General features: G+C 36.2%; 1 protein-coding gene across 1 annotated transcript in view; it reads right to left on the bottom strand.

Annotated features, from left to right (window-relative positions):
* Window positions 1-9,460: 9,460 nt before the first annotated feature.
* Window positions 9,461-13,757, bottom strand: part of LOC122797019 (dynein axonemal heavy chain 5-like) — a 68,643-nt gene continuing 64,346 nt past the window's right edge. Inside the window, exon 7 of the mRNA XM_044065788.1 lies at window positions 9,461-9,687. Within this exon, the coding sequence (XP_043921723.1) occupies window positions 9,461-9,687 (227 nt within the window). The remainder of the gene's footprint in view (window positions 9,688-13,757) is intronic.

Here is a 13,757-nt window from a genome sequence, read left to right as displayed (position 1 = left end):
TGGTAAACAATGAAATATAACTTCTGATATATCCAGTAAAATACATTGTATTATAAACATTAGGTATAAATATTATTACTATCTATTTATATTAAGTAATAAGTTTTGAAAGACTGCGTCAATAAGGGTGAATATGTTAAATAACGGTGTGCTATAATCTTTTACTGAGGTTTTATATATGATACAACCTACTTTACTCTGATTGAATTGCTTGTCATCTTTCATGTAAATATTAATTGCTTATACAATAAGTAAACATTTATATTGTATTAGAATTCTGTCTAATCTCTAATCTACAATACTACTATATCTGTTCAAAATAATATAAATATTGCTTATTCCTATTACAAATATTTTCCATATGATAATTCAATTTATGGAGCTCAGATGTTCTGGATTGTCAGGGTATGAGTGATAATCTGATGGATTTAGGTTTATCCATCAGATTAGGAATGATTTTCATTCCATGGCTAGTGCAGATCTTAGTTTTGTTAACATTTATTAATTTAAATTGGTTATTTCACAAAAGATTTTTAGTATGCCTGACCAAAACATTACTTTATTGATAAGCACTCAAAGTATAAAACTGATAATTTCCTTTAAAAGCTCAAACATATACTTTATAGTTATCAGAGGAAAATGCTAGAAGTCTAAATCTCAAAATGCACTCACTTGAGGCACTCCATAAAATGGAGAACATTGATATCTGTGCAGTGACTGAGACCTGGTTCAAGGCTCTAGAGAGCACCCCTGCATTACCAGGCTATAACTCATACCACACTTTTCAGCCTTCTAACCTGGACCAAAACACCAAAGGCAGAGGTGTGTCCATATTCATTAAGGATATCCACACCTCCTGGCTAGTTGCACAGCATAATGCATCCGATGTTATCCAAGTGCAACTAACTCTGGGCAAAACTGCAATCCAAATTGTAGCCTTCTACAGATCCCCCACCATGTCCCAGGATTCCCACTCCTTTTTTCTTGATATACTGGAAAATATTATGGTTCAACCAAACATCCTAATAATGGGCGATTTCAACTACCCCACCATTAACTGGGTAAACTAGTCATGTACCAACTCCTTTGCTCAATGCTTTCCGGAATTCATAAGTTCCAATGCCCTGGATACTCTTATCCACACCCCCACCAGGGGCAATAATATCCTAGACCTAGTCATTAACAATATGAGTGACCCATGTTCCACACCTGAAGTCAACTCCACGTCGGTTAGATCAGACCATAAGCAAATCACCCTAGATATCCACATCCCGCCCCCACCCACCATTAAGGAAACCATGGTGAAAAATTTTTCCAAAGCCAATTTCATGCTTAAGACAGACATGGCAAACTTCATGACACCCATGCAGATGGACAATACAGTTACGACTGCTGAATCTTACACAAATGCACTCTATAAGCACTTACACGAGTGCATGGATCGTGCTATCTCAAACAGAACCAAGATACTATCCTCCAAAAAAAGAAAGCCAATCTGGTGGCCCCCTGCCATAAACAAACTCTACAACAGAAGGAAGAAACTGTTGCAAAAGAAAGTAAACTCCCATGAGTGCAGGAGCTCCCTGGTCAGCCTCAGTAAGAAGCTGAGATCCCTTATAAGATCCTCCAAAGCTAGCTATGAAAACAAAATCGCCACTGATTCTAAGAGCAACCTCAAAGCGTTCTATAGCTATGTCAAGAATCTCAATGACAACACCAAGATCTGCTCTGAGTCACAGCACAACGGCACAAAAATTACAGAACCAATTGATATTGCCAACATCCTGGCAGATAGGTTCAGTGCTAATTTTACACCCCTATCACCCCCTAAAGGGCCCATATCTATACAGGAAGAATGCATAGTCCCTGTAATCACATCTATGGAGGTAAAAGCTGCACTCTCTGAAACCAAAAACACAGCATCCATGGGACTGGACAATAATCCAGGCTGCATTTTACATGAACTTCAGAACGAACTGGCTCCCCACCTAAGCACCATGTTCAATCATAGTCTCACATCAGGCTTTGTGCCCACTGAATTGCACACAGCAACAGTTATCCCACTCCACAAAGGTGGAGCCACCACTGATCCTGGGAACTATCCCCCTATTAGCCTGACAAGCCTGGTCTGCAAGGCCATGGAATGTATCATCATAGAACTCATAAACAAAGACATTGTTAACCTCCAAACTCTGGACCCCACCCATTTTGGGTTTGTGAAAGGCAGATCATGCCTTCTGAACCTGATCGACTTCTTTGAGGCAGTCACCAAAGCTGTAGATGAGGGTAAGGTGGTTCACACAGCCTATCTTGACCTCGCTAAGGCTTTCGACACCATCCTCCATTCTGGAATTAAAGCTAAACTCACTAAACTAGGTATAAATCCCTACATCACAAGATAGGTTTCCAACTGGCTCACTGACAGAACCCACACTGTAAAAGTTGCAGACTCCAAATCTGACTTCAAACCAGTGACAAGTGGGTTACCGCAGGGTTCAGTCCTGGGACCTCTCCTTTTTGGTATCTACTTCTCTGATGCACAGGCTAACACAGAAGGCCTCTGGCTAACAAAGTTCGCAGATGACTGCAAACTAGGAGCCATAGTTGAGTCCCCAAATGATGTGGACATCCTACAGAAGGGCCTTACTGAGACAGATGCCTGGTGTCAGAGGCATAGCCTCAAGCTCAATGCCAAAAAGTGCATTGTCATACCCTTTGGTAAAAACTCTGTACCCATGAACTACCACATAAACGGCAGTCTACTTAACGCCGAATGTGTGATGAGACCTTGGGACCCAGGTGGACAGTAGTCTATCCTTTGATAATCACATCGCCACAGTAGTCAGGAAATCCTTCTATGTGGCACACCTCATCACAAAAGGGTTCTCATCCAGGAAAAAAGAGGTCATTGTTCCCCTATACTCAGCACTCATTAGACCCATTATAGAGTACAGCGCCCCTTTTGGAATGTACCTCACAAGCCATCTGCAGCAGCTGGAAAGGCCACAGAAGTACCTCACAAAGAGGATTACTGGCCTCAAACAGATGACCTACACTGACCATCTCAAAAAACTCCATCTTGACTCTGTAGCATATCGCCTACTCCGAGGAGATCTCTTCCTAACATATAAAGCTATGTTAAACCCAGAGCTGTTGGACATGCTACACCTAAAGAAATCCCAATCCCTCTGAGCTACATGCTCTAGGGACCTAAACCTGGTCACCACAATAAACGGGACATGATGGAGGGATAGATTCCTGTCCCACAGACTTCCTATACTCTGGAACAAGCTACCCATCTATGTCAAGCAAAGTTACTCATTAGCACTCTTCAAGAAAAATCTTGATGAGTGGATGGGAAATAGGAAATACACCCTGGGGATCACTTCTGTGACTCTGCTTGACAGGGGCACAGGAAATTAACTTTTTTGGGTGGCGTAAGCCAGAGAACCTTGTTGGCTAGGCTTACTTAGGCCCTTGGGCCGACAGCCGAATACCTACCTATTAACCTATAAATGTTTAATAGTCACAATAAAACAAAAAATACATAGTCTAAATAACCTAAGATGGATTTAACTTTATTACCTTTAAATACCAATGGCTTAAACAATCCTAGCAAGAGATCAAATCTACTGAAATATTTAAAACTGAACAAAGCACAAATTGACTTTCTTCAAGAAGCTCATTTCAAAACAAATGACAATTACAAATGGAATCCTAAGGAATACATGATATTGGCGCAATCCACTTATAAGACAAAGACAAAAGGGGTAACAATTATATGGAAAACAAATGTGATTAACCCAGAAATCATTTATAAGTATGAAGATAAAGAAGGCCTTATGGCATTAGTAATAGTTAAATATAACAACAGAATATGGACCCTAGCCAATCTATACTGGTTCCCAGGCATTGGATCAGAAACTGTTAAAAAAACACTTGGATTTCATTTCCAATAATTATAAAGGCAACCTAATATTAGGAGGAGATTTTAACTGTATATTTGATATTTCTGAAACTACAAATAAAAGACTGCTGCATACATCTGCTGTATCAAAAGCTTTAAACGAGTAGGTAAAATCATTTCATCTTGTAGATACTTTCAACTTTAAAAAAGATAAATCTTTGTTGTTTTCCCATCAAGATCACAGATAAGATCACATATTTGGTACCCAAACTAGAATAGATAAAATATTTGCTGCCCATGACTTACACTCTAAAATCATTAATTTCTCAATCACTCCCTGCCCCTTTTCAGACCACAATTCATTGATACTAAAACTTCAAAATGGGTACAAACCATTAATCTTTAACTCCAGAATTCCAGCATATATAACTAAAATTAAAGAGTTAGAACCATGGTTATTATTTGAATTACAGTTCTTCTTAGATATTAATTACACCACAGAGATAAATAAAATAATGATATGGGACTCATTAAAAGCTTACATATATGGTAAAACCCTAACTTGATATAAAAAAAATCAGAGAATAGGATTCTGAATTATTAGATCTACAATCCAAACTTTTGTCAGTAAAAGCTGAAAAAAATCAAAATCATTTGGAGATGAAAAAGAAAGAAGTATTAAACAATAAATACAATGAAATTCTAACACATAAAATTAGTTTAGCTTTAGAAAAACTAAAAATTAATACCTTGGCCACTTCTCCCAAATATTGACATAATTTATTCACAAGAATCAAAATACAATCAAAAGCTGATGACATTAAAAGTAACTTCCATGAAAAGAAAGGGAAAATGTTTCAGTTATAGGTGACATTCTTGATGCCTATAGAAATCACTATATAGAACATTTCCAAAAAGAAAATATACATATCGATCTATTAAATGTAGATGAAAAATATTCTAATGTAAAAATACCATAAAAATTAAAACTAGATCTGCAAGCACCCATATCCTAAAAAAAAATACAGATACAATAAAAGAGGGTAAAAATAATAAAGCTCCAGTTATAGATGGCATACTTATGGAAATATATAAACTTTTTCCTTTAAAGATACTATCCCTCTTCCATAAAACTCTATTAGAAATTCAGTCAAAAGCTTTAATACCACCCTCTTGGAGATATTCCTTAATCACACCAATCCTAAAGGAAAATAAATCCCCAAACCTCTGTACCTCATATAGACCTATATCATTATTAAATAATGACTATAAAATATTTATGACAATATTAACTAACAGAATGAAAATACCACTATCCAAAACAATAAATAATGATCAAACTGGATTTATATATCATAGACATACACATGACAATATTAAAAGGATAATTTCTCTTATAGATTATATTAATAAAGAAAATAAAGAAAACTCATATCTGGCTTAGATATAGAGAAAGTCTTTGATTCCCTAAATTGGGACTATTTATTCAAAATTCTGGTGTTATTTGAATTTCCTCCTTCCTTTGTTCATGTACTAAAGAATATATACACAAATAATTTAGCAATTTGGCTATTGACATATTTGCAGATTCAATACGTAACAATACAAAAATCAAAGGAGTAGATGTTTATGAACAACACAATTCTAAAGTAATTCTCTTTGCTGATGACATATTATTAACATTATCCAATACAAAAGAGACATCAGAAGAATTACATATTTTAATCGACACATTTTACAGGACTTCAGGACTTCATTTCAATAAATCAAAAGCAAAATGTTTATTTTTAAATAAAAAAAGAATTGCAGATGAAGGGGGATCACATTATAGGAAACAATCTACCTTAAAATATCTAGGAATTGAGTTATGCAAGGATAATAATGAATTAGTCTTAAAAAACTACAATAATATCATCAATATAATTAAACTCTCTGTGGAAAAGTGGAACAAAATAATATTAACATTTGAAGATAGACTACAGTTAATAAAAATGGTTTTACTACCCAATATTCTATATATAGCTTTGGCAATACAACTGTTACCAGAAAGAAATATACTCAAAGAAATAAACTCATGCCAAATAAAATTTTATGGTTTCCCAAAAGAAACAGAATAGCTTTAATACATCATATCAGACCATGGAAACAGGCAGGATTAAACTTTCCTGATATAGAAACATATATAAAAGCATCAATATCTAAAACAATCTCATATTGGATAAGTCCAAATTATTCTGCAAATTGAAAAGAATTACTAACTGCAATATCAATAAATGAATTTGATTTAAAAAATTCAAATAACAGATGAAAGCAATTTGCCATGGCACATATGTATTAGTATGCAATATAACATAACTAAGCCCACTAAAACTTGTATGATTAATTATTACATTGACTCATTTAGGAAAATTATTAATGCAAATATAGATTTAAAAATCTGGTTTGATCTTTTAACTCCATTCATAGTTGCAAAGAGCTATCTACATAAAATATACAGAGAAATAATTAATTCCTGGGAACAGAAAGGATTTGTTTTTTGGTTTCAATGTATCAAAGAACTAAAAGTTCTGGATATGCAAACAATAGAAACAACATACAAAATTCCACAACAAGACTGGCTAACTATGCAAAGCATTCTGACATATTTGCAAGATTTATGCAGAAAGAAATACCTAAACTTACGAACTACCTATATGAAATCATATATAATGATTATGACATGGGAAATAGTATTTTGAAAATTTGCAAGATATAGATACATTATAAAACAACACCCAAATCCTCATATTGGAATTATATAACAAAAGGACACTCATTACAGCTTACTGAAGAAATTAAATCAAATATTTTATTATCAACAAAACATACATCCTTTACACAATACTGGAAAGTTTTTTAATGGAAATGCTTGCACAGAGCATTCTTAACTCCAGACAGAATTACTAAAATTAATTCTTCCACAAAGGGAATATGTTGGAGGCAAATACACAATGCAGATTGGAATCACATTTTTTTCGACTGTGTTAAAATTAAGCCATTTTGGAATGGTACTAAAAACTTTTTACAAGCTTTATTTAATTAATCGTTTAACTTATTTAAAGCTCTAGCATTATTAAATGTGTACGAACGTCCTCATTTGAATGGGTCAAATATGTATCTAGTTTGGACAATACTTGCAATCTTAAGAAAGTGTATAACAAGAAGATAGAATACAAACACAATACTGACTTTGGAAGACTTCTACAGCCTACTGAAGACCACAGCATTGTTGGAAATTAAAATTAAAGAATTAAGGATTCCTCCTAAGCCATTTGGTAACAATCCATGGAAAAAAGTTTTATCATTGATTGACACTTTACAATAACTGAACAGATACACTCTGATAACTGGATTGTTACACCTATAATGTAATTGTATATATTGAGCTCTGTTATAGTGTCAGGCTGGTGTAAATAGTGTACATAGTTATTTAAGATGTTATATACAACTACTATGGAATTTATTCAATTGTATTTGAAAAATAAGACATTTTTGAGGGGAAAAAAAGAAACAGGAAAATGCATGCATTAATTCTTGCACATCTTTCTAGTATTATGCATCAAGGTAGAAGTGAAAAGCACCCTAGATGGCTAGGCAGGGTCTCTGGCCATTAGTGGAAATGGATTATCCATGCAGTTAGCCCAAGGAAGTGGAGATTTGGATTGGATTTATCTGAGGAATAGAGCAACAGAATCCTGAAGGGCTGCAAACAGAGAGGTTTCTCAAACAGATGAGACTTAAGCAAGGATAAATAAACTTGTTAAGGTCAAAACAGGGTCATGAGAGTGACCCTGAACTTGTATCTTGCTTTTTGTGCAGAATATGCTGAAAAGAGGAGAGTCCTGGGGGCTAGTTCTGAATACAACAATACTTGGGAGATTTACCTGGTGGAGGGATAATGGAAAAGTTGACACACTTGGCATTGTTTAAGGAGGAAACAGGTTTCAGTAAGGCTTTACACAATGATGGAACTGCTTCTGCACCACTGATGGACTGAGGGACCACTTGTGAAGCATCAGTAATCAATGAATGAGCCTGTCTGCTAGAAAACTGTCTTCCCTACAAATGCAGTTGATAATATGAAAATCAGTTTGACACTGCTTCTTGGATGAGAGAGAAGGAACACATTTCCCCTTGTTTACTGATATACATAACAACAGCCATTTTGACCAAGTGGATGTCTGTTGCAACTTGGGGTAGGGAGACTTCAAAGGCTTAGAATGTGGGAGGACTGCTCTTATGTCCAGCAAAGTAATGTGCAAACTGACTGTGAAAATGCATTTGGATAGCCTCAACTTGACAATGTTCTCCACCCTACGATAAAGACATTCATGGTGAGCACCACTAAAGATTACAGAGGTTTATAGGTAGGTACTAGGCTATCTGCCCGAAAGCATTTATAAGCCTAGCCAGAATGTATTGTTTTTTGCCACCACCTAAGATTAGTTCCCTGTGCCTCTGTCCAGAAGAGCCACTGAAGTGATCCCCGGGGTAAACTTTCTGTTTCCCATCCACTCGTCAAGGTTTCTCTTGAAGAGTGTTAGTGAGGAGCTCTCCCTAATGTAGATTGGAATCTTGTTCCAAAGCATGGGAAGTCTCTGGGACAGGAATCTATCCCTCCAGCACATCCTGTTTATTGTTGTGGTAAGTTTTAGATCCCTAGAGCATGTGGCTCGAGGGGATATGGTTTTCTTTAGGTGGAGCATGTCCATCAATTCTGGGTTGGACATGGCTTTGTATGTCAGGCAGAGATCACCTCTGAGTAGGCAGTATGCAACAGAGTACAGCTGGAGTTTCTTCAGTCGAGCTGTATAGGGCATCTGTTTAAGGCCAGTGATCCTGTTGGTGAGGTACTTCTGTAGTCTTTCCAGCTGTTGCAGGTGTCTTGTAAGGTACATCCCAAATTCAATGTGTCCTACACAAACTCAAAAATGAACTAACCCCTCACCTAAACACACTGTTCAAACTCAGTATCTCCACAGGCTACGTGATTGACTGTGACTGACCATCATCACATTTGGAGAAAACAGCCACAATTTTTGATGCATCTTGCAAACAATGGAAATTCTGACCAAAAAGTACATAGGACTGGCAAGTTGGGACCACTTAACTCTCAGTGCATACTGAAGGACATAAGTATAATAACCTACAAAGGAAAACAGAATGCAACTGTCACTGACTCCCAAGATTTGTAGGCAAAGCTGCTACACTGAGGTTGACAATGTAGAAGGTGGAGGCAAGTGTAGCAAATGCAGATCTGTCTGCATCAATGGTGTTAAAGTCAGCACCAGAATGGTTGAGGAGGATAGTGTTGACAATGCATGCCAAAGGTTTAATCCCCCCCAGAGGCCGCCAATGACAAGGTCAGTACCATACCCAGTCCTGAGAGGCAAGACTCTTCTTGACAATAGAGCACTCAAACTCACCAATCTTGAGCTGAAATCAGTGGGATCAAGGCTAATAGCCTAAAGACCTAACTTGTGAAAGCAGACATCAACTCCAACAAAATCAACATTAAACACAGCCCTGACGGTCCCATGCCCCATGACTGGTGCCAGTGGTTACACCAGCACCAACAACATTGAAATGGTTGTTGTAGCCTGTAACAAGGTTAATCTCAGAGTTGTTGATGCCAAAGGTTGTGCTCCTGCTATCAAGACCAGTCAACACCAACAGTTCTTGTAATGTCAGTGTCAGCAGTTCTTGGACCAGCATCAGGATCATGAATACCAGTGAGAAAACTTGAATGAGCTTGCAGAGAATTGAAAGACTGAAAAAAAACAGCAGATGCAGAATAATTATTTTTTTGGTTCTAATGAAGGCTTTCACAAAATTGTCATAGTCTGCTTCTAGAGGAGGAATGGAAGTTGACCTTGATATTGCTGATGGTGGTCTTGATATGAGAAACCTCTTGATTACACAGGAAAGTTATCCATGAAGTCTAAGAAATTTAAAAACAGGCTTTTCAGATATATATTTAGCAGAAAAAAAGTAGAAATTAGATCAACAGATTGAGCAGAGCATACATCATCATCAGCCTTAGCCTTTTTTGTTTGAGGACACAGACAGGCCTGCCTTTGCTTCTCATCCTCATGTTGCTGCTTTTTATATCTGAGAGAATCCCCTGCGATAACAAATGGTTCAGCACTAGAGGTCAACAGACATGGCTCTGAAGAAGCATTTGGGTCCAGAACTTGGCTGTGGACAATTTTAAGCCCCTTCTCCTTTTTAAACTATTTCACTTTATTTATTCTACCCTTATTACATTACGGGCAAAAGGCTTATAAACATCAGATAAAGTACCAGAATACTCTTCTCCTAGAAATACATGCACAGAGGTTCTGAAAAACTAATTGTATAAAGAAACAAACTTCCTAAATACTTTGGTATCTATTTTTAAATTAAACGGTACCAAGCTAAACTAGAGTAAATAACAGTAAACAGTACAACATTTGAACTATTAACATTTTTTACAATAGCATATAAATACTAACAAAAAGAAGAGAAAGGCAAATAAAACAGCATGGGGACTAGTAAGGGAAACTACAAGTAAGCAAAATCTGTCTAAAAAGGAAGAGAATCAGTCATCTAACCTGAAACATAGATCAGACATTGTATAAGAGATTATACTGGCAAGAAAGAAAGAACAACAGTTTAGGAAAAAAAACACCATGAAAATAAGACCAGAAAAGTAGCCCGGGGTAAATTCCAAAAACCATTGGCTTTTACAGAGAGGCAAAACAGTTCTATATAAGAAGGTCTGTTTGCAGAGCATTGTGGGTAAAAAGGAAGGGGTTAGTAGCCTGAGAAAGTTTCAGATACCAAGCTGACTAATGCATGCTGGCAACAGACTTGCTGTTGATGGGGATGGAGCTGTCCATATCACTTCTCACTGCTAAGTGTTGTGGCCTCCTACTTCCCCGACCACTACAATTTGTAAGTATTAACTCCATGATCACTGCACGTGGAGTAGGGAAATATGTTAACACCAGCAAAATATTCAGTATATATTCTTACATGTTTGCACTTCCAGTTATACTGTTTTGAGGACGGCAAGAACAGCCTTCTGAATTTCAACAGCTAACCCTGGAGTTTAGTAATGCAGTTTTCTTATTTAATTTATGCTTTATCACTGTGTTTTCCTTATTTGTACCATCACTGACATTTTTACTTCTTTTTCGGGTGCTTTGGTTTGTTACACTTTTATTTTTATCTTTTCCATTTCATGCTTTTCTTCCTTTCTCTTCATTTCTGTTCTCCTTTCTTTTATTTACTTATCTTTCAAGGCAGTAATGCAATTGTAGACATACTGTACAATTTCTGATTATGCAGCAATGTAGTATCATTGCATCCTCTTTTATATGTTTTACAGTTTGTGATTATACACTACACCTGTATATCTGAACAGCATTTATATTGCTAGTACAGGTTTTATTAAGCTGTGTATTACACTGTGAACTGGACTGTGCCACATTATATGCTGCATCCTTGAATTTTTCTACATACATGAAAGGTCACTTCCAGCAGAGATGCTTCACTGTGCCAGATCTTTGTCATGAATCTCAGCATCTACAAGGGTAACAGAACCCTAAAGAACCAAATCATTCTGCAGTGAATATATATATATATATATATATATATATATATATATATATATATATATAATATATAAAATATATATTTTTTCACATAATCTGTAAATATTTTCAAAAGGTTGTTCATTACAAACATTGAGTGTCTTTTCATGCATCTACTCTCATCTAGTTATGGCCCATTTCATCTTAGGTATTTGCATTCTGGTACATTCTTCAAGCCAAGTCTAGCCTTGAAACAATCAATCTGGGCCACATGGGGCCCTTAGACATTCTATGCCATGTGGCTGACAAGTTTTGTGTTCTATAATAAATATTCTAAAGGATGACTCCTTAAATTAAAAAGAAATACAAACACATTCTGATTCATGGAGTAGTGAAATATGCTGAGTGGCTCTTCGGCTTAACAAGGAGAAAGATTTGGGGTAGCAATTCTTGTGAAAAGGTAAAGCTCAAATTTACCATCAAAGTGTATTACAATTGGATGTTACCCACAGACGCATAAAACACCTCTGAAGCTTCTTTCTAAGCATTGTGATAAGGTTTAATTGCTCCACTCATAGTGTTTGCCCTCAACAGGCAGAAAATACAGACCTTATTCTTCTAAAATACATATTTAAATGTGCATGGGAAATCTGACAGATATAATTTCTTAAAGACCTTTTAGCAGAAATATATCTCAACACTGTAAAAGAAGGCAAAACATAGAAAGGATAAACTTCAGCCTTGTTTACTGCAGAATCACTCGAAAGTGGTACTGGCTGATAAAGTTATTACTTACAGGATTAACTTACACAAGTCATCAGTGGGGAAAGACCTGAGGATAAATACTATATTCCATTGCAAGCTGAGTTCATGTGGCCTCTGAGGAACTGTAATGCCACATGTGGTCTCCAAATGGAAAATGTTTTGAAAACTCATGTAGGAGTACCTTGTGGTAACTAAGAAAGCCTTGAAAATCTTGCTTTCTAAGACAAGGACAATAGCATCTAATAAAAATTTCCAGCACCCTAGGGCAAATAAAAAGAAGCTATGAAGTTGGAATTTTATGACAGTACCAAAGAACCCCAAGTCTGAAGTAAGCAGAAAGGAACCCTGCCCCAGACTACCTCATAAAGGATCTTCCGCATTTTGTTCTTTGAACTGACTGGTTCAAGTAGTAGTAAAGTAGGGATACGCTGAGCCGTAAGAAGAAATTGTTTACATCACAGAAGAACATCACAGAACCTTAGTCTGCAAGAAAACAAAACAAATACTGCAGCTCACTGAGCCAGAGTCTTCAGTTAAAACCTGCATCTGCAGGTCCTGTAAAAATGAGATTCCTGCAAGAAAATATCAAACTACTAAGCGGTCTCCTTTCTAGAATCAATGGTTCATCCAGACTATAAGAACAGTGACCACAACAGAAATGAAAAGTTCAATAGTCACCCCAACATACATCTCTCAACTGTTCAGAATTTTGCGGAATATCCAGATTTTTGTCTCATATTCTTTGTCTGTTCCTCATAGAATTTGTCACTTTCTGGCAAATCATTGAGGAATTAAGTCACTAAATAATTACAGACATGAGTTGTAGACTTCATTTCCTTCAGAAAATGAATGCTTATACAAAAAAGTTTGCTCTAGCAACTTTCTAAGTCTATAAGAGTAATATTTAAAATCTGTCACTGATTTTGGGTGCTTGTTACCCCATTATTTTCGGTTTTGACAAGAATTCTTGTACTAAGAAGTTGTGAGGTATACCTCCACATGCAAGTGCTTAAAACTGGCCATTTAAAACAGCCATAGTTATCACATACAGAGAACTTAAGATGTTGTTTGCTATCGTCCTTTATGAATACACTACCCTCTGAAATTGTGATATAACAGAATGTGCCCAGTGTGAAGATAAACTATAACATCAGTACACTGGAATATTAACCCCAGAAGAAAGGGTGTATCAAATAATGTTGAGAGTTTGGAAGGCTGACAGCTTCCAACCTGGAGAAGAGATTCCATTTTGATGCTGTTCTAATAAGAACATAAGTACAAAATGACAAAAAGATGTCCTTACAATAAAGGTGTTCCATCTTTATGCTTAATTAAGCATTTTTAAACTGAACACATAATCAAGGGGAAATGACAGATAGTATATTAAACTCTATGTCTTTCTGAAACTGAGAAGAGAATGGATTTAAGACTTATGCTTTCTGACGTGGATATCTTTCTTTCCTCGAAAA

This window comes from Protopterus annectens, chromosome 3.part0 (assembly GCF_019279795.1).
Source record: "Protopterus annectens isolate FY-2018-M chromosome 3.part0, PAN1.0, whole genome shotgun sequence".
In the NCBI taxonomy this organism is placed as follows: domain Eukaryota; kingdom Metazoa; phylum Chordata; order Ceratodontiformes; family Protopteridae; genus Protopterus; species Protopterus annectens.
This window is presented reverse-complemented; position numbering and strand designations above follow the sequence as displayed.